Source organism: Xiphophorus hellerii, chromosome 6 (genome assembly GCF_003331165.1).
Source record: "Xiphophorus hellerii strain 12219 chromosome 6, Xiphophorus_hellerii-4.1, whole genome shotgun sequence".
Lineage (NCBI taxonomy): Eukaryota > Metazoa > Chordata > Actinopteri > Cyprinodontiformes > Poeciliidae > Xiphophorus > Xiphophorus hellerii.
The window spans coordinates 15,787,361-15,807,630 of NC_045677.1; the positions used below are offsets into that span (position 1 = coordinate 15,787,361).

At 40.2% G+C, this 20,270-nt stretch overlaps 2 protein-coding genes across 7 annotated transcripts in view; one reads left to right on the forward strand and one right to left on the reverse strand.

The window, feature by feature from the left end:
• The window catches only part of LOC116721299 (5'-AMP-activated protein kinase subunit gamma-2-like), a 30,769-nt gene extending 25,225 nt beyond the window's left edge, over positions 1-5,544 (forward strand). For 5 of the 6 annotated variants that reach the window (XM_032564928.1, XM_032564929.1, XM_032564930.1 and 2 more), the window contains 9 exons: positions 672-730; positions 809-854; positions 952-1,006; positions 1,104-1,230; positions 1,580-1,745; positions 1,841-1,878; positions 1,969-2,115; positions 2,203-2,296; positions 4,311-5,544. In XM_032564928.1, the coding sequence (XP_032420819.1) occupies positions 672-730; positions 809-854; positions 952-1,006; positions 1,104-1,230; positions 1,580-1,745; positions 1,841-1,878; positions 1,969-2,115; positions 2,203-2,296; positions 4,311-4,342 (764 nt within the window). In that variant the 3' untranslated portion in view covers positions 4,343-5,544. Of the gene's footprint in view, positions 1-671; positions 731-808; positions 855-951; positions 1,007-1,103; positions 1,231-1,579; positions 1,746-1,840; positions 1,879-1,968; positions 2,116-2,202; positions 2,398-4,310 lie in introns of all 6 variants that reach the window. The other variant, XR_004339573.1, reaches the window with a different exon arrangement.
• Positions 5,545-9,882: 4,338 nt separating this feature from the next.
• The window catches only part of bcl2b (BCL2 apoptosis regulator b), a 35,578-nt gene continuing 25,190 nt past the window's right edge, over positions 9,883-20,270 (reverse strand). Inside the window, exon 2 of the mRNA XM_032564937.1 lies at positions 9,883-13,537. Within this exon, the coding sequence (XP_032420828.1) occupies positions 13,400-13,537 (138 nt within the window). The 3' untranslated portion in view covers positions 9,883-13,399. The remainder of the gene's footprint in view (positions 13,538-20,270) is intronic.

The following is a 20,270-nucleotide window of genomic DNA, read 5'->3' on the forward strand; positions in this document are numbered from 1 at the left end:
ACTCGAATCACTCGAGGAATCTCTTCAGCCCTAGTGTCAACAGACTCGCATTAAACCGTGTTTAAATGATTTAGGGTATTAAATTAAATTAGAAAAAAAGTTCTACTTTTTGTTCATGCCTCGTCAACGGATACAGTGTGTTTAGCTCTTTTAATTTGTTGGATGCAGACAGTAGAGTGCAGTAGTTAAATGTAAAGGATAGATGGTTTTATGCCTTTAGGCCTATATTTTATTTACGCCTCATTGTGATCTCTTAATTATGTCCTTTTACTGACACGGAAAATGTCATTGCTGTTCTGGTTTTCCATAAATAAACAACGAGGCTGTGCTGTGTGTTAGCAGTCATGTCTGGCAGAGCATGTCTCCTTATTGAGTAGAGAACATTAAAGCTATCCCAAGCCTATTAAAGCGCAGAGATGACTCATTTATATCGAGGGTAGAAATGTCAAAGAAGCATCTTTGTCTGTTCTCCGGAATCAAAAGAGGAGCCAGTTGTGAATTGAGTTTGAGCTCTGCTGCCTGTGATGAATAATGAATGTCAAGTCAATGTGAGAATAAAGCAAAAAGGGGAACCAGTGCTGTGCTGAACAAACCACGCCCACTTTCCAGCTGCATGATGCCTGCAGGCGTTCCTCTGAGGTGTTTATTGACTTGATCTGTTTTCACTGCAGGAATGCTGACAATCACAGATTTCATCATCATTCTGCACAGATACTATAAGTCGCCAATGGTGAGTTTAATCAACATATATTTAAATATTACTTTTTGGTTACTTTTTTCTAAGACTGAGATTGGTTTGTTTTTTTAGGTGCAAATTTATGAGTTGGAGGAACACAAGCTTGAAACATGGAGAGGCAAGTATCTCTAAGTGTTGACGCATGCTTACAGTAGTGCTTACTTCTGATCTTTGTGGGGTTTAATAATCCAGTATTTGCCTCATTCTTTCCTCAGAGGTTTATCTTCAAGCAACGTTTAAACCTCTTGTGAACATATCACCAGATGCAAGGTTTTCTAAAATCCTGTTAAACTTCACACACTGTTTTTATTCTGAACCTCTTGATTGTTGCTCTCATGACACGTTTCTTTGTTTTCCGCTTTTGCAGTCTGTTTGATGCAGTGTACACCCTCATCAAAAATAAAATTCACCGCCTGCCTGTCATCGACCCTGTTACAGGGAATGCACTTTATATTCTCACACACAAGAGGATCCTAAAGTTCCTCCAACTGTTTGTGAGTTCAGAAATTTTCTAAGTCATCGTATTATGTTTAGATGAATTTACAAGATTATAATCTGTAAGGCCTAATTAGGTGAAATGTAAACATTCAAGTTTTTCCTCATTTTTATATGCTTGGTTCCCCCTTGTGGTCAATGTGGGAATTGATCAAAAGTCTTTAGATTCATCCTGGCATATCAGAATATTGAGTAAATTCTTCTTAGTTATTCATTAAAGAGAGACCTCTCTATTTCCCTCTCTCTCTTTAGATATATAATATAAAACATGTATCAATACCTTTCACGTTGCAGTAAAGTGACTTTTCAAGAAACTAAATTTTTGAAGTGTGTGTTTAAAATTCCCAGGTGTGTGAAATGCCAAAGCCAGCGTTCATGAAGCAGACTCTAGGTGAGCTCGGCATCGGGACGTACCATGAAATCGCTTTCATCCACCCAGACACGCCTATTATTAAAGCCCTCAACATCTTCGTGGAGAGACGGGTGTCTGCTTTGCCTGTGGTGGATGACTCAGGTAAAATCACAATGAACCATCACAAAAAGTCCCTTTCTGTTATTAATAATTCAAGGTTTTACCTTAATTTTGGTTTTGTTTTTTTTGTCTTGCAGGCAAAGTTGTGGATATTTATTCCAAGTTTGATGTGATTGTAAGTTTACACATTTTGTTTTTGAAGAAATAGATAGTTCTCCATGCTGACCCGCTTCTGTTCTTGCGTCGTAATTGTGTCTGCGTGCAGAACTTGGCCGCAGAGAAGACGTACAATAACCTGGACATCACAGTGACGCAGGCTCTGAAACATCGCTCGCAGTACTTCGAAGGAGTTGTTAAGTGCCACAAAATGGAAACAATGGAGACCATTGTGGACAGAATAGTCAAAGCAGAAGTGAGACACAAAGACCTGTTTGTGCATTTAGCCACTCAGGAACACCCCGAGGACTGATTCCAGCTGCATCTCTCGTGTTTTTTCCAGGTTCATCGGCTGGTGGTGGTTGATGAGCGCTCCAGTATCGAGGGCATCGTTTCCCTTTCAGACATCCTCCAGGCACTGGTGCTCAGCCCAGCAGGTATAGATGCTCAGCATTGGTAGCTCTAATCCCCCCCCTTCTCTCTCAATGACCCGGACACTGAGCTTCCCCTACCCACCAATCCTCTAACCCTGCCCCAGGTAGGAATAGCACCTGTTTGCCTCGTGGCTGATCATAGCCCGCAGAAGGCATGATGTTTGTCCACTTCTGGATTATACTTTCTGCACCAGTGCTTGTTTACACAGAAATCAACTCTCTGCACTTTACTAAAACATACAGTAGGAAAGAGCTCTGCTAGTTTTTCACCTGGTAAATAACTATTCCTCGTGTTTAAAATTCAGCTCCTGGAGGTTTTGGCTTGTACTGTCCATGGCTGCGTTTTGCTTATTGCAGACGGCTCTTTGATGCGAAGCATGTTTGGTATTGATGTGCTTGGGTAGAAAATAACAAGCTAGCTGAGTTTTAACCAGCTCTACAGGGCAGCTCTGGGTCTGGGCCTTAAACCCCCAACAGATCCGAATTGGTGGGATGCACTTCGAAGAAAACCTTCACACAGGCACTCATTAATTCATAAATTTGACACGGTATCCATCGACTGTTCTTACAACCTACTGCAGTGTTTGGGCCTCCACTAAGAGTGAAAGGTTTGGTGTAATCAGACCTAATGTACAGTGTTATTGCTTACCTTTTAAATGTATTTATATCTTTCATCTATTATGGTTGTGTTTTTTAAATTTGACTCCTCTATAAACATTGTTTTCTTATCTTGGGTTTAGTGGAAACATATTGAGTCTTTCATTGTTGTCTGGATTTTAATTTCCATATACCAGAACCAGCAAAATTTGGGAAACCTCTAGCCATGTTTCCCTTTCTCTCATATATTTTTTACAAACCATGGTAGTTTTCAGAATCCATTTTAAAGCCCACTTCCCAAATATGTCTTTACACTGCATCTGCCGCAGTTAAAGACTGACTAGGTTGGCTGAAAACAGCCCCAGGGTGGTAATGTTTATTGCCCTGAAGCTTTAGGGTGGAGTTTTTTTGAAGGAGGGTTGTAACATTTCTGATTGGTTGCATTTTTCAACATATTTTAAATGAGATGTCTGCTTTTGGTTGTCTCAGCAGCCAGAGGGAGCAGAGCCCAAGGAATATAATATTGCTGCCTTGTTAGAATATTTTAGCAAATTTATCTTCCAAAACACATAAAGAAAAGTATAATCCTTTAGGAATGTGCAGAATGAATATAAATATAATGTGATGCAGTTTCACAGAGTAACAGATGTGAAATAATCAGAAGTCCAGGTTTTTATCCTGATCTGAGCTTCAATTCCTCTTAAATTCCTTACAAATCCATCAGAAAGTTCATGAAATGCATAAACCAGTCAGAGCTTGGAGTGACTTCACCCACGTTATAGAAGTTCATTGTTTTATTGCTGAAAATTGCAGGGTTTTATTATCATGTAGCGACACACAAACTGCAACACTCTAGCTAGGCATTGGCTGCAAAGGAGTAACACTTATAGTCGAGGCCCAATTTACATGAACCCAGGGGGTTGGAGGGTTAAGGTGTTCTGGGTAATAAAGTCCCAGCTGATAAAATTCAGGGTCGCTTAACTCAATCATGTTTTCTCTCCACAAAGGCCTAGTTTTGCAGAACTCTACCCTGTTTATTTGTGCAGAAACATGTTGCCCAAACAAAAAAAAAAGGGACCAAACAAGTAATTTCCCCCAAAACACAAGGAACAAAAAGCTTATTCCAGTTTCTAAATTTCAAAATGTCTTCAGCATCCAGATGATGTTCTGAGAGAAGTCAGACCACCACATGTAAAATCTAATCCATGCCACATCTGTCAGCCACCGTTGTGACAGTGTTACTCTAGTGGTTTTAATGTTTTGCCTGACTGGTGTGTCTAACATTTAAATGCATAATAGTTTTGACATCCTGTTGCACGATTCCTACAGAACTCTTAATTTGTGAAAACAAGTTTGAACTGTTTACAAAAAGATTCCTGACGCAGTGATTAATGACTTTACTCTGCTGTTATCTTTGCAGATGCCTGTAAGGAGGAGAATCTTACTGAATGAGTTTGTGGTGCATCAGCTTTTGTAATGGAAGTGAGTGAACGTACAGTTAAAGGTTGATCGTGTGAAGCCGGTGTGGAAGTCCTGGAGACCGTCACCATCAGCGGGACTGTAGAGCGGCTCTGAAAGGCCTGATGCAGCTGAGTGAAGTGGATTTTGGTTTTTTTTTTGTTTTTTTTGCACTGAGGAATGAGTTTTCTTTTTTTCTTCCAGTTTGTTTAAACACTGATCAGATGCATTAAAGATATATTATAAAAGTATATGCAAACACATACAGATGAATACCATATGGGGAAGTGGAGGGTGTTTTCTGATGGATCTGGGCTTTAACTAGTTACAGTCATGTAGCTCTCATCAGATTTAAAGTCACATTTCATACTTCAGTATCTGTAAAGCAACTCGTTTCAGTTGTAAAGCTATATTTCTACCCACAGAGATTGGACGACTGCTGTCATTAGGAGAATAATGGCCAGGGCCAACATAACATCGCTCAATGCCCAATTATTCGTGCCTTTTTGCGTCCCTCGCACCCCACTTCACTGTGGTCCTTTTGAGTTTACGGTTTCAAATGAAAGCTGTAGTTTCAGCATGTTGCTGCAATAAAGAAAAACACAGCTGACATTTTCAACCCCACGCACCAGAGGCTGTCTTTCGTTTAGTTGGGTTATTAAAAAACTTGCTCGAATGAAAGGATTTCTGGAAGATCAGACAAGAAGAGGAAGCATAACATTTTTGGAGCATTGGTTTGGTTTCTCGAGGTCGGCATGACTTCAGAGTGCTTTTTTTTTTTTTTTTGGAAATATAAGATTAAAAATGTATTTTTAGGGGTTTAAAGACATTTTTACAGTGTATCCCCAGTTGTTTGGAGGCTTCACACAAACATGTGGAGCTGCTTGTGTGTTTCATCTGGATTTTAACAGGACTCATCTCCATCTTCTGTAAATGAGATTGTTCTCAGAAACCATGTCACAGAAAGCTTTATTTTTATGAATGTGTTAAGTCGAAAGATAGTTCAGTTTTAATGTTATTTTTGTAAATATATTGTGGCAATATGTCTAATTCAGAGAAACTTTGTATTGAATCAACATGTACTGTAAATGTGCAAAGCATGACAAACTACACTTCAGCAGAATGAATGTTCTTTGTTTTACTTTTTCTATTTTTCTGGCTGCAGAAAAATAAACAGACACTGAATGTACTCTAAAGCTGAGTCATTTTCCTACATCACTGATTTCTCCATTTAGAAATTTGAAATCCTTGGTAGCATTGCAAGGTCTTTTGAACAACATCAGTCTATGTATTTTATCTATGCTTAACCTTATAGTGTTGCGGTGGTGGACTGGTGTCTATCTCCTGCATTCAGACTAAGTATTATAGAGGTACTATAATAAAGAAAAATAAAATTAACATCAAATGTGTACAAACTTTCATCCCTAAAAAGTACAATCTTTTTCTTTGAAAGGAAATTGAAAATAATTTGAATAGTACTCTGTAGTTTTGAATGCCCTTTATTTTTATGCATACATTTTAACCAAACCTGACTTTAAATTATTTTGTACATATTTTTACGTACAGTCATCTGCGCCAATAAGTAGCCAAATCAATAACTTGAGCCTTTTATGTTGAGAAACATTTTACCAGCCTCCAAAAACTAATGGAGACACACGTCATGCTGTGTGTTATCAGAGTTTTCTCTTTTCACAGCTTGAACACGGTTTAGGTGTTGATGCCAGGGAGCTGGAGCTGGCAGACACCCTACACAGACTTCCCCCCCCCCGTCATCTCTCTCCTGCCGATTATGATGTGAGATCAGGATCCTCATCTCTCTCTCAGATCCCGCGCTTCGCCAGCTACAGACAGCAGAGAAGTCTTTACCAAAACGTAAGCCGCTGAGCTCTCAGCTCTCCTTGTGGCATGCAGCCCTCCAGATTATACCAAGGATTGGCGGCTATTATGCTGCCGGACTGGGGCTGTTAAACAGGCAATATTTATTTCAATTCAACAAGTTAAATTTTACCATTTTTTTTCTACAAATATGTTATAGAATTCTGATGGTTGCATGAAATATAAGGTTTTCAGGTGTCACGTGACATAGTGGTTAAGAGTGGCTGTCAATCAGGTGTTCTGGAATATGGATACATCTAAAATAAGCAAGGCAGTGATCCCTGTGAATGGGAATTGAGAAACTGGTTTAGACATGTAATGCTAACTACTAGCTCCAGGGGTGGGCAATCCTGGTCCTCGAGGGCCGGTGTCCTGCAGCTCTTAGACGTCTCCCTGATTCAACACGTTTGAATCCAATAGCTGAATCACCTCCTAAGTGCAGTCAAGTTCTCCAGAGTCCTGCTAATGACCTCATTATTTGACTCAGGTGTGTTGAAGTAGAGATGCATCTAAAAGTTGCAGGTGACCGGCCCTCGAGGCCTGGAGTTGCCCACCCCTGAAGACACACTAATAATTAGACATATATTTGAACTACTTCTGTTTATTTAAGCTTTTTCATATTTGTTTGGAGAAGTCCAAACCTCAGGGTTGGCGGTTTGGTTTAACACGGGACCCAGAACCCACTGGGGGTTCAAATCCTTCTCCCAACTCTCCTTTCCATCCTAATACCAACCCTAATTCTGACTTCTTCCAACTTACTTAACTGCATTTGATTGTTTCCAATTTAAAATGTATTTGTCAAAACAACGCTGACACATTTAAATCCTTAACTTGTTTATCTACATTTTTGTATTACAGTTTCTGAAGTTCTTCACAAAACCTAACTCTTCCTCCATGTTCCTGCTGTTTTGATGGACATGTGTTTAATGTGCCTAAGAGTAATTCTCCAGTGAGAGATGAATTCTGTTGAACTTTTAGATTTTTCCATTGTTTTTATTCTTCCATCCTTGTTTTAAACACAGACTGTTATCTGTAATTTATGCTCTGAAAAGATTGCATGATAACATAAGCTCTGGATGCACAGTTTTACCCTGGTAAGGAATATCAATATGTTCTGTTCAAGATAAATTGAGCAGGAACTCAAAGTTTGGGTTTTTACCAACCCAGATGACAAGAAAAAATAAATTTTCACATGAAGACAGAAAATTCCTTGTATGGATCCTGTCTGGCAACCTTAAAGATTGGTGCATGTTTAGACTATGCTTTTAACAGTGCCAAGCTGACTGTATATGCTGAATAAAAATAAGCAAAACATTTATGAAGTTTTTGTCATAATTTACTCTATCCTAATGCGAACAATGCAAGTGTTCGCATCGAATAGGCTTCAAAAAAGAACTGATAGTTTGTGAGTCTAAAACAAACAACTTTCATAGACTAGTATCAGAATTTAAACCAAATAATTTAGCCCATCATGCATTTTAAAAGAATAAAAGGGTTTGTAACCTGTGGGAGAAAAGAAGCTGAACAGATAAATTTAGGTTGTATGAAGTTGAAACTCATTCTAAATGCTGCAGAAAAAAAGGCTTCATATTAATTCTATTTTCTGTTTGTGGTCTAACATAATTGATGGTTCTTGTGAGGCAATACTTTAGATTTACAAGTAAAATTGTAATATTATTGCACCTTTAAACATATAAATTGGTGTTTCAGAAGGAAAAGGCAGGGACCTCTGGTACAAAGGAAGACTGTAACCATGATCTTAAATTAGGATATGAGACTTTTTTTTAATATGAAGACTAAACCTCAACATATTGAAATGACTAAGTTGCTAGTTAAGATCCTATTTTAACATCCCATTTTAGCTAGCAATTTAGTTTCATACTTGCAGAACTTTTATCTCACTACATTTTAAGCAATTTGTGACTTAAAAGCAAATGTTTCTACAGTGAATTCATGTTGGCCAACCTGACAATTATCAGTTTAGGTAACAATAGCATTTTAGCTTACAAGCTAAAGCTTCCATGCTAGATTTAACACATTGTCAACGTCCTAGTGATAGCCCTCTTGCTTATGTTAGCATTTTAGCAGAGTTTCATTTACTATTAGCTGATACATTGCTATTTGCATATTACATTAATTTATTTACTTGGACCACATTAGAGTGATAGCGTGAGGGATAACGTTTTTGCTAAAATGATAAACTGACTAAATTTAGTCAATGTTAGACAACATGCTAGTTATAGTCAGCATGCTAGTGACAGCATTTCATCTAACATCTAACAAGTTTTGGCTAAGGTTAGGAATACACTGATTATGGTTGGACATAAATGCAGTTACTAAATTTTATGGAAGTCAATACAAAGTCATAATAGGAAAAAAATGCAAGCTTGTGTGTGTGTGTGTGTGCGTGCACGTGTGTGTGTAGCAGCAGCCACAAGGTGACACTGTAGTACACACCTTCAGCAGCTAAACTTGCCTCTGTAGCTGATCCTGTCTTGGTATAGGAAAACATCTTTCGCTTTCAGTTTACATTTCAGTATTATTTTAATGATTTTCAAGTTGTGTGTTGGCGTGTCTTAAACCTATGTAAAGAAATTTGCACAGGAAGTTTTTAAAGCTGTTAATTTGGCCTCTAAATGAGGAGGGAGCGAGGATCTGATGGACTACCAAATGAGGGGTAAAACTGGACCAGGCTTCCTCCTGACAATCTGCTTTGATCTCCCAATCTCCCCTGTGATATTGAGCTCTGGGAAAGCCTCCTTCACACCTTGTAGCCCTAAAGCAGAAGAGGCAGGGATGGGAGGAGTGTGGAGGGGAGGGGGGCAGCTCCTCTGCAACCTCCACATCTTCCTCGTCTTCACTGCCCATCTTTTTCACTTTCTATACCCAGACATTCACCATCCACACCCACACCGGACTCGCTTTTGAAAGTCCAGGACCTGATTTAAAATTCTTCTTCAGAGCAAGTCATGCATTTTATATGCATGGTGAGAGCTGGAGAGGAGGTGGAGGAGGGATGGAAGGCGGGAGAGGGGCGTCTTCACTCCAAATGAACTTTCCTCTGCCGTTGGTCTCCTCGGGGATATTTCTGCGCACACACACGCACACACACACACACACATCCATCACAGTTTTTTCCAATCTCTGCTTGGCCCTCATTTTCTTGTGCCCACTTGACTCTTTCAACATTAGGTTTTACTGCATCATGATCTGCACAGATTCCAGCGAGCAGCGAGAGGGTCCGCAGCCTTTGAAGACAAGTGTGATCAGAGCAGAGGCAAGAGGGCGTACAAAAACCTGGCCCGGGGGCATTTATGAAGGGGAGGCAGGAGAGAGGGGGGGGGTATCTCTGCACTCTGGTGTTTAGCAGCCGAGGAAGGGAAGGCTGACAAGTGCAGCAGCGTTTGGGGACAGCTTTGATGTCTGCTGCTGCTGCTGCTGCTGCTGCTTCTTCTTCTGCTGCTGCAGTCCTTCACAAGGAGTCAGTTGCCTTGACACGATCAGGCTCACGCAGGGCTCTGATAGATGTAACAGATAATCAAAAGAGTGTAGCTGATGCGCCGCTCCTCACCTTTGAGCATCTCTTATTCTCTCTCTGCCTTGTTGACTTCGCTCCGAGAGGCAGCGGAGAATCAATAAAGACAAACACAACACGGAGCTCAAGACTGCATCTGCTGGAGAAATCTGATTTATTAGGAACAATATGATCCCACTAGCTTATTGTGGATATAGCGGTAAACAACAGGAACACAATTCACTTTCTCTTTTAATAAGTGCTACAGGTTTTTGTATAGATTATAGGCAATGAAACAGGACAGCAACAAGAGTGCTACATTCATATATGCACAGAGGTTATAAAAATTACAGTATATTGCTGTTAAAGTTCTTCCTATTCCTGTGTAGGAATCGCCCTCTGTTTCATACAAACACACGCATCACTCTGTGAGCTGTGGTGGCAAAAAGGAGGAGGTTTAGGTCTGGCATTTGACATTTTACACATTAGTTATTGTGTGAGCATGAAGCTGATGAAAGTGAAGCGGCTATAGTACATTTACACTACACAGAAACCTCTCAGTGAGCTGAAGCCACACTGCCTTGCAAAAGCATTCCTATGTGTTGAATTATTTTTATGTTTTTCACATTCTGACAAATTGCAGCCACAAACTTCTATGGATTTTATTGGGATTTTGTGTGACAGGGCAACACAAAATAGAGCATAATTGGGAAGTGGAGGAAAAATGATGCATGGTTTTCAAAGTGTCTTGTGCATTTGTATTCCCCAGCAGTAATAGGTATTTTTCAGCTTGTCTCTACCACTTTTCGACATGTAAAATCTTATTATTTGGCCATTTCTGCTTTTTAATATAGCTCAAGTTCAACAGATGCAATGCCCCCAGCATGTTTCACCGTGGGGGACAACATTTCCACTCTGATGTTTAATGCTATTGTTTTGATGTCATAGGGTTTTGCATGACCTAAACTATTTCATCCCAGCTCTGACTGTACTTTTAGTGTCACTGTTCTGCTGGAGAGTGAACTTTTGCCCCGGTATTAATCTGCTTTCCTCCAGGATTGACATACACTAGCTCCATCCATCTTACCATCAACTCCAACTAGCTTCACCTGTAGCATGACAAAGAAAAGATGATGTGCATTTTCTCTCACATGCTGTAGAAGTTTAGTTTTGGTCTCATCTTTCACATGTTTTCTGTTTCCTGTACACAGCAGAACTTTACACATGATTTCTCATTACTTACAACAGTGACCTTTGACTTGCCACTTTACTCTAAAAGGCAACATTTTTAGCATGGACAGCTAACATGTGCTCTGATGGCAGCTCTTCCAGAGAGTGAGCCTCTTCCTCTGCTTAATGCTCTTCCATATCTTGGATATCTTTGTAGGTTTGCACTCAAATCAAACTCCTTTTGTTTTCAGATGGTGGATTGAGGAGTGCTTTATGATGTGCTTTGAATGCTGTCTTATAAGCTAACCCTGTTTAAAAGTTCTCCACAATTTAACCTTTGACCTGTCTGGTGTGTTTCTTGATTTCCGTGATGTTTGTTCATAGAACAGATTCTGACATTACACTGTATTTTATTTGTTGGCATCAGAGCAAAAGGGGCTGGTTTAGATTTTTTTTTTTAATGTTACATATCCTGTTCTGCACTACTCTGTCTTGGTCTATCCCATAAAATCCCACAAAAAAAACCAAACAGACTTTATTCTGACAAAATGTGAAAAAGGTTTTGCACGGCACTGTATTCTCTGTCAGATATGTTTTAAATTAAAGACCAGTACAAGTTTACTTTGGTTTCCAGCTCTCTACACATGTATACTGTGAATTTGTGGCAGTTTAAGCTGTGAGGAATCATTTTAATCTTGACAGTATAGCAGCCTCGAAGCCGACATCAATGCAACACAAAGATTAATTTCTACACATTGTTATATTAGCAGCCAGGAAACTATGTAGTTTACAGTGTGATTCCATAGAAAAAGGAAAATAAAAGTGACTAGCTTTATTCTGAAAGTCTGTAATCTTGTACCTTGAAATAAATTAAAGAAAGTGTAGCTTTATTTATTGTTATTTCTTCTCTATAGCCTGTCGTATTATAAATACAGTTACACATCATGGGCATCTATTGTGTTACGGTTGACTTTCATCCATGCAACAAAGAAAATGGAGATTTTCTAAGACAGAAAATTTAAATTCCCATTCCATTAAAAGGCTGGGAAGACGTGTCCAACCAAAATATTTTGGGGACTTGGAATTTTCCATCAGACTGCAACACAAGACAAACATCAATAAAACAGGCTGAAAGGAATAAAAATCAATCCCCGGGTGCTTTCGGAGGCCGGACAGAAAAAGGGAGGGAGGGACAGCTCAGGTTCCAACGACCAGGAGTCCACTACCGAAATGCTGCTGACTTGATTTCCACCCAGTCACATGTGGCCACGCGAGAACATTTCCCAGTCAGTCCACGTCAACAGCTGTCTGTGTCAGAACGGATTCATTATTGAGTTACTGCGGGGCGGCAGCAACTGGAGGACACACGTGTCGCCTGAAACCTGGGCGAGACCAGACAATTGGACCTCAAAAGGACTTTGTGAGGAGAACCACAAGCACTCACAAAACTCTTGAGTTGTTTATGCTAATAGTAAAGCTATAAATCTAACAGAGCGGGTGGTCTACTTCACATTAGAGTGCTTGAGGAATGAGCTCTTAAAATTGTCCTGTTAGACGTTGGAGGCCGAAGAAAGCAACATTTATTGTACCTCTAGCTGATTCTCTCTGTGCACCCGACTGCACGTTTCCCTCAGGACACTTAGCAACATACCTTCACGCTTTATTTTATGCTCCTTGAAAACACACACATAAACACGCACACACACACCTCCTTATTTGGTTTGGCATGCAAGAAAAATAAAAACCCAGCACAAAAAACAAGGAGCTTTCAGCTGAGCTGAGCTCAGGCCTCCTTTTCCTCCATTACAGAGCCAGAGAGAGAGAGAGAGAGAGAGCATAGTGGTGCAATGTGTTCACCTGAGCTGTGTGAGAAGTGAAAACAGTAGACACACGCTGTGCTGGCTGCAGTGAGCTGTTTCCATTACACACTCTGAGCAGCTGTTCTGCAGAAGTTCTTTGAAGGACGGCTGTAGGGAGGTAACTGGAGTCCACAGCTCAGACAGGGTCCTTCAACCTATAACAAGGTTGGGGGGTTGGGGTCTGCTGCTTCTTCATCACCAAGCCCTCCTAAAACAGGTCCCGCACTTCCACACCTTGCTTGTGTCTATATTCTACCATTCAAACGTTCATGCAATAAACTAGTACAGAAGCAGGCAAGAAATTTAAGAAAAAGACGTGCATTCCTTGTCCCTCCTCAGCCGCAGTCAGCTTGGTTTTCTTGCTCTTCGGATGCGTCTACGGGCCGCGCCTCTGGTTCCCTCTGCTGTTTTTTTGATTCGTGTCTGTTTTGACAGAAGGGGGCATGAGGAAAGGAAGCGTTCACAGAGAGGCTTTGAAGAGGGCCAGAATCGGTCTGAAGGTTGTCTCTGAGGGGGTCAGGGGCATCTTTGAAAACAGGAGGCGCAAGAGAAAAAAAAAAGGAGTAGGAGGATGGTGCTGAGACATAAAGTTGAGCCTGGAGGAGGCAGGAGATGTTGAGAGAGAGATACTGTTCACTTTTGTGCAAGGTACGCTCCGATGGTGACGCTGGCCGCTCCGAGCGCAGCCAGGCCAAAGACAGTCTTGATGGACGGCCAGTAGCAGCTGAAGACCGACTCCTTTTGTCTGTCGTACAGTTCCACAAACGCTTCCTGGAAGAGAAACAAACAGAATACGAAGGTTAATCCAGATGCAAAATGAAAGACTTTGACCAATGCATGAGGCAATCCATACTCTCATCGTCTTTGGTCCAGTTGCGAACTTAAATACAAGTACAATAAAATGCACATCAGTGAGGAAATATATTTTAAGCATTTTCCTAACAATTGAAGGTAACATAGTTACTTGATTGCACTATGCGCCTTGAAAATACATAATAACACCCCTCTAAAAAAATTGTGACGGCTCTGGAGTTCTGCAAATCTACTCCCATAGGAGCAAGTCTTTGCTTTTCTAGCATTTTTGCCTTTTTTGGTGCTTCATTCCATTCTTTTGTGCAAACCAGAAGTCTTCATAATCAGGAAAAGCAAAACCTCCTTGTACGAATGGCACCAAAGTGAGACAGATTTCACTTTTTCTTTTTTTTTCAGAATTATGTGAAATTACCCTTTAAAAGGTAAATCCCCTGCCGCTACCAGACATGGGTGGAAATAGAGTGTTATTACACCCATGTTAAAGAGAGATCCATTACACCCACCTACGCTCAGGCTCCAAGAGAGATACCCAGAAGCAGGCTCCAGCCAAGCCAAACATGGGAGTCACCACAATATAACACCCCTGGCATAAAAATATATTGTTACTCTGTGGGGTTTAAAGAGGCAGGCTGCAAATTAAGAGTGTGTGCGTGTGTGGAGCGAATGCCTCGGCAGCGTGTCTCAAATGAGGAAATACAGACGTCTGCTCATAAGCAGTGACAGCAAGAACAGCTGGACAGGAAGTAATGGTGCTAAGCTCTCTGCTGTTCCACACACACTCCAAGGCAGATTATCTTTAACCAAAGTACAATAGGCTACATTTCAGAGGCTTAAGGGAGGAAATACCAGCAGCACCCATTCAGTATTCTTTCTTTTGTTACAAGGCTGACCACATGAATCGCTACATGGCAAAGTTGTACAGCTGAGTCGATCTGATGTCTCTCTTTTCAGTTGCCATTTGACCTGTCTGTGAACAATGGTGAATTGTTAAGTTTGATTCTTTGCAACATCGCTCTGTTAGTTCTCGTGGGAATTTGTTATCAATATAATCAATCCATTACGGCTGTAATATAGGATTTCTTAGAACAAAATAAAAAAGAACACACCACACTAATAAAAGGAGACTGAAGTGCTGTGGGGAGACAAAAGTATTTCCTGTTTCCCTTCCCATTCTGTGGCATTCCTGAGGCCGGGGTCTGATGACACGAGGGAGGAAGAATCAGCAGAATCCTGCACGCCTGGGCCCTCTGGTATCTTTAACTGCAACAGGGTCTTTTTAATTACCCAACCAAAATACCAATGTCAGCGTGTTAACACCCACAGTAATGGTGTTATTCAGTAGTCATCAATATATGAGGGGTCACTATAGTTCAAACTGCTAACCATTCAACATTAAACACAAGTTCAAACTGATGGTACACCACTGTTACACATAAACGTTTCATTCATTCATAGCAGCAAAAAGTTACAAAGTCCTCCTTACATCACATGTCGCCATTCTTTTAAGGTAAAAATTTCACAAACTTGCAGACTGGTTGGTGTTGCTGCCTAATGGGAATTGGAATATTGAATTGTATGTCTTTAAAACAAATACAGTTATCTCCAGGTAGACTTTTTCAGTAGGAAAATAAAAAATGTAAAGATTTACTATGTCATTCAATTTCACGGCAGAATCATTATAAAGTGCTGAAGGACCTCAAATAATTTACAAGTTAGCAAATAGTTAAACAATTGGTAGTTTTTATAAATGTAACATATTTTTATTTTTATATGCCCATTTTGATGGATGGATGGATGGATGGATGGATGGATGGATGGATGGATGGATGGATGGATGGATGGATGGATGGATGGATGGATGGATGGATGGATGGATGGATGGATGGATGGATGGATGGATGGATGGATGTATGTATGTATGTATGTATGTTTCACTAGTTTCACTTCTATGCAACTAAGTTTTGTTCTTGAAACAATAGAAGAAGCCTCCTGTTGGCCATAAGAAAACTATGCTGAATTGGTTTCACTTTACAGATAATTAATTAATTTATTTTTTGTCAAGCATAAAATTGAGCTTTTTTTTTTTTTAGATTATATGATTCCAGTTTAGCTGAATATACCAACATTAAAATCCAAGTTATGTACATTTTAAATCCACTAGAAGATAATCTTAGGTTCCCACCTTCAGCTGAGAAACACTTTTCCCACCTACTTCACTAAAATAACACTTGACTGAGGATACAACTCATATCCAGCATGTGTGCATGTGACTGACCACCAGTACGGCTCAACAAAATAGCAAGCTCATGATGAATGTCCTTGAGAGGCCCCAGACAGTCGCCATAGATTCTATTTAAGTCTAAAACAAAAGAAGGCCAATTATAGAAAGGGGTTCACAAGAGATGTAATGGGAATGTGAATAAAGTCCCAGAAGGGCGTGGATGGTAATGACTCCAAACTAACTCCGGGGAAAGAAAGGAAGCTGAGGCAGAGGAGAAGGGGAGGGATGTCAGGTGAGTATCATGGGACCGAGACATGCTCCACTTCAGCTCCTGGAACTTTTTTCACCCACATGGCAATGTTTCCAGCAACCATGTGAGAAAGGAGCAAAACAAACCGTGAAGCTTTCCCTTTCTGCTCTGTCCCTGTTCCTCCTGCTGCACCGAAGGGCATTATGTTAATGCAAGCCTTTGGAAAAAAAAAAAAAGCCGCGATAAGCAGGTGGAGAAAAGCACGCTGAAATTTGACAAGGACACGAACAGGACAATACATCTGCATTACAACAAAAGCTCCCGCGGCAGCAAAGCCCGCTAGCATCAGCAGCAGGTGTGCGTTTGGGATAGAGAGTCCAAACAGCAGCCTTTCAGAGTCTTCATTTTTTGGATCAGTGGCTTTTAAAAGGTCACAGCCAGCCAACAGAGAGCAAGAAGCCAAGAAGAAAAATGCCTTCCCAGGTTTGTATCCCGCCCCTTTCTTCACACACAATGAAACCCTCTGAGACACTCATATGGACATAACTGTGAGGAGTTGATGGGGTCCCACACTTCTCCACAGGCTGGAAACAGGCCGCTCATGTGTCATGGTTACTCAGACTAGAAGCTCCGCACACAATTTGCTTTTCCCACCAGCGGGACAGATCTCGTCCTTAACCTCGGATTTGTTTTTCACATGCTCGACACCTCTGGGTTTTGTTTGGTGTCTTCCTCGTGGACACAAAGGGATTTTCTTCTGCCGGCTTCCTTGGATTGGTCGGATGCTGTCTCACAGGCGACAGGAATACCAAACATTTGCCTGTTCCTGTGGGTATTCACTGTGCTTTTGAAAGTAATCCCTCAACCTGTTGGGATAATAATGATTCATCTTGCGCACTTGTCTAGCTGTGTTAAGAAAAAACACACACACACACAAGCAGTAATTTGCCCAAGCTGTTAAAATGATTTGCTGGCCATCTCTGTTTTGTGACGTTTCTGTGGGCTGGAGGAGACGGAGTGAAAGGGATGTGGGTTAAAGTTCAGTTTGTAATTAAGGAGCCTGTTGTGGCTTCGCTGCTACATCCGCAACTGTACCAGGTTTCCCCGCATGTTCTGTTTATTTTCAATCCATTCACATAGCAGGACACTTATAGGCCAATATTGCACATGCTGCCTCCCACGGCACCTCTTTGATTTTTTTTAATGAGCTTCTTGCAGAATTCTTCTCACCTAATTAGAGTCAAACAAAACTCCCTTTTGAAGTTCCAAAGAGGGGTATAAAGGGGGAAAATGCCAGGAAAGCATTAATGTCCTTATAATTCATAAGTTCAGATCAACATATCTATTAATAAACTTAGCTTCATCTCAATATTGTATCCACATTTACAAAGAAAAAAAGAACGAAATCCCTCACTAGACACAAGGGGTGACTTGTCAACTGCTGCTTGTCTGAAAAAGGTCAAATAAAATCAATTCCCCAGGGAGCCCTTCACAGACTGGCCCCAGATAAAAATTTGAGATGACGGTGGAGTTTGTTGCAACACTCATTACCCGATGAATCCCCTTGTGTCAGCAGGCACAAAACAGCTTGCAGCAGCGGACAGAGAGCCCTTCGCTGACCTGTGACAATACTGCAATCCGGGGAAACAATGGTCAAACAGCCAAATGGTGACAAAGTTCACTGGGGAGCGCAACACATCATCTGTGCAAAGAACGTTAATGGATCAACAATGCTAATACAGTAGATCAGTTTAGCAGCATATGACCATTAATTAATCACCCAATTGGCAAGAAATTTTTTTACATTTGATTTTATCTTGGTTCAACAAAACAAAAATGCAAGAAAGCAATTTTTCATAGAAACTGATGGGGTTCAAATCCAGAGTTTCCTGCGTCCTTTTTTTTTTAGTTCCACCAAATATTTAGAAATTATTAGTTAAATTCAGACTGTGACATTTTTGGAAATAATTAAATAATTAAATCTTTACCATTAAAGATTTGGATAACTCTGGACATTTAATGTCTTTCCATCTTTCATCAACAATATTTAACAACAAAGAAAAAGGCCCTGATCCACCATGGTTTAAGTTCCTGGGTATGAAATGGAAGAAGGAATGACTGAATGAAACTGCAACATGTTCACTGGGTTTACAACTTAGTGCAAGTTGTAAACTTGCACCACTTGTAAAGGTGAATTTATTCGGTGCCATCTAAAGGTTGTCATGGAGATCTGAACATGCAATCCAAACATTTTGTTGACCTTGGGAGGACGTAGAACCGCGTCCCCATGTATTTTGTTGGAGGTGTTGCTGGGTTATGGGGACTTGAGATCCATTTTACAAGCTAACCAGGTGTTTTATGACCAGAGCAAGAGCTGTGTGAGAATTTTCTTCACATAATAAAGGTTACTTCTCCAATGAGTGCAATAGGAACCCTCGTCACAGATACTATTTGAGGTTATCATGGACAAAACTTCATGCAGGTCTCCCCTTGCTTTTTGCAGATTATGAGGTTGTGTTGGTGTTTTAAGTCACGACCTTCAAAGTGGATCATAAACTTTCAAACGAACAACAAACACAACTTTGTGTTTGAGTAGTGGTCAACAACTGAGTAACATTGTTGCATTTAGGATAAATTAAATTAGTTCTTATAAATGTCCCATAAAGAGGGATGTCCGCCTTTATCTCTCAACCCATAGCTGGATAAAAAAACATCTCCATATTTAACCAGGACTTCTTCAGTTTTTATTTTTCACTTTGCTTTTGTTTTCATACTTTGTGGTAGGCGATTACCTTGTATTTTATGCACATATACAAAAAGAGCCTAGTGCTTGTTTTGTTTACTTGTTTCCTTTATGTAAATGCATATTTTAAAGTTGTTAATGTGGACCTAATAATATTTCCCTTAATGCTTGGATTACCTGAATAGCTGCTCATAGTGACATGATTATATTTTTATTTCAGTCTCTTTCACAAATACTAAAAAGTCACAAATGAATTATGTTAAAGAATATCTCAGCAGCCACCCTATCAAATATAAAACAAGGAACAGTAATAATGTATACTATTCCAGTCATAGATGTCCAAAACAATATGTTTGCATTGAATCTCCACATCCTTTGGATGTGCTAGAGGCTGTTAATACTCGACAAAGGCACCATACCTCTCCTCATGTGAAAGAATAAAAGTAATAATAGCCTTTGTAAAAAAAAAAAAAAAGAGAGAGAGAGACCATGACGTGAACCATAAGGAATGGAAAACCTTGTTAGTTTTCTGGCTTCTTGAGTTTCTCTGCAAACTCAGGTTTCACACTCCCAACAGTCATTACATTCAGACGTAAAAGGAGAAGCTTTTTTGACGTTTGGATGCAACCCTAAAGGCTCATAAATATTCAAATGTGCGTCAGCAGCAGCGGTGGCAGCATTTGTGTGTTTACAAAACAGCTCGCTCTCCCATGGGAGAGAGCTTCCACCGCTGGAACATGAAACACGATCGCCAGTAAATCACCCACTCTCCTTATGACACTGCTTGCTTTTTATTGTCTCCATTATTCATTGTCTGTAGCTGCCAGATAAACAGGAGTAGTAACCTTACACACAAGACTCTGGTTTTAACTCCAGATCTATAGAGCATATTGTAAAGGTATCACACGCGTTAGACTTTTGGAAATAAACACAAAGTTGTGGATATTTGTCAAAAGTAAGAAAAAAATACACATGGTTTTCACATTTCTTCTGAAAATATAAATTTGTTGGAGGGCTGCAATGGCGCAGGGTTAAAGCAAGACCCTCAGTCCTGTCACAGGTTTGAGTCCTGACCTGATGACTTCTGCCGCATATACAGAATAAATAAAGTCCAGTGTAATCAATTACATTCAGAAGTCGCTTACTTAGTAAAAAAGAATACAAAACATCCATCGTCTGATGTGCAAAGCTGGTAAAGTTGTGGTTCAATAAATATGACTTCTTATGCATTCACATTTGTTGCTATATGTAAACTAACAGAAGTAGCTGTTGCAATTATGAGTTTTAATTTGTGCAATAGAGGCAATCGTTAATTTTTCTTCCCATTGTAGAGAAAATCCCATCCCTACACAGTGAAGGCAACCAGACCCACAGTTTTGGACAATTGTCAGGAAAACAGTATGACTTCCCAAGAATCTCAGAAAAAATAGAAGGCAGTTCTACAAACCACTGATGTGGACAACCTGAACAAAAATGT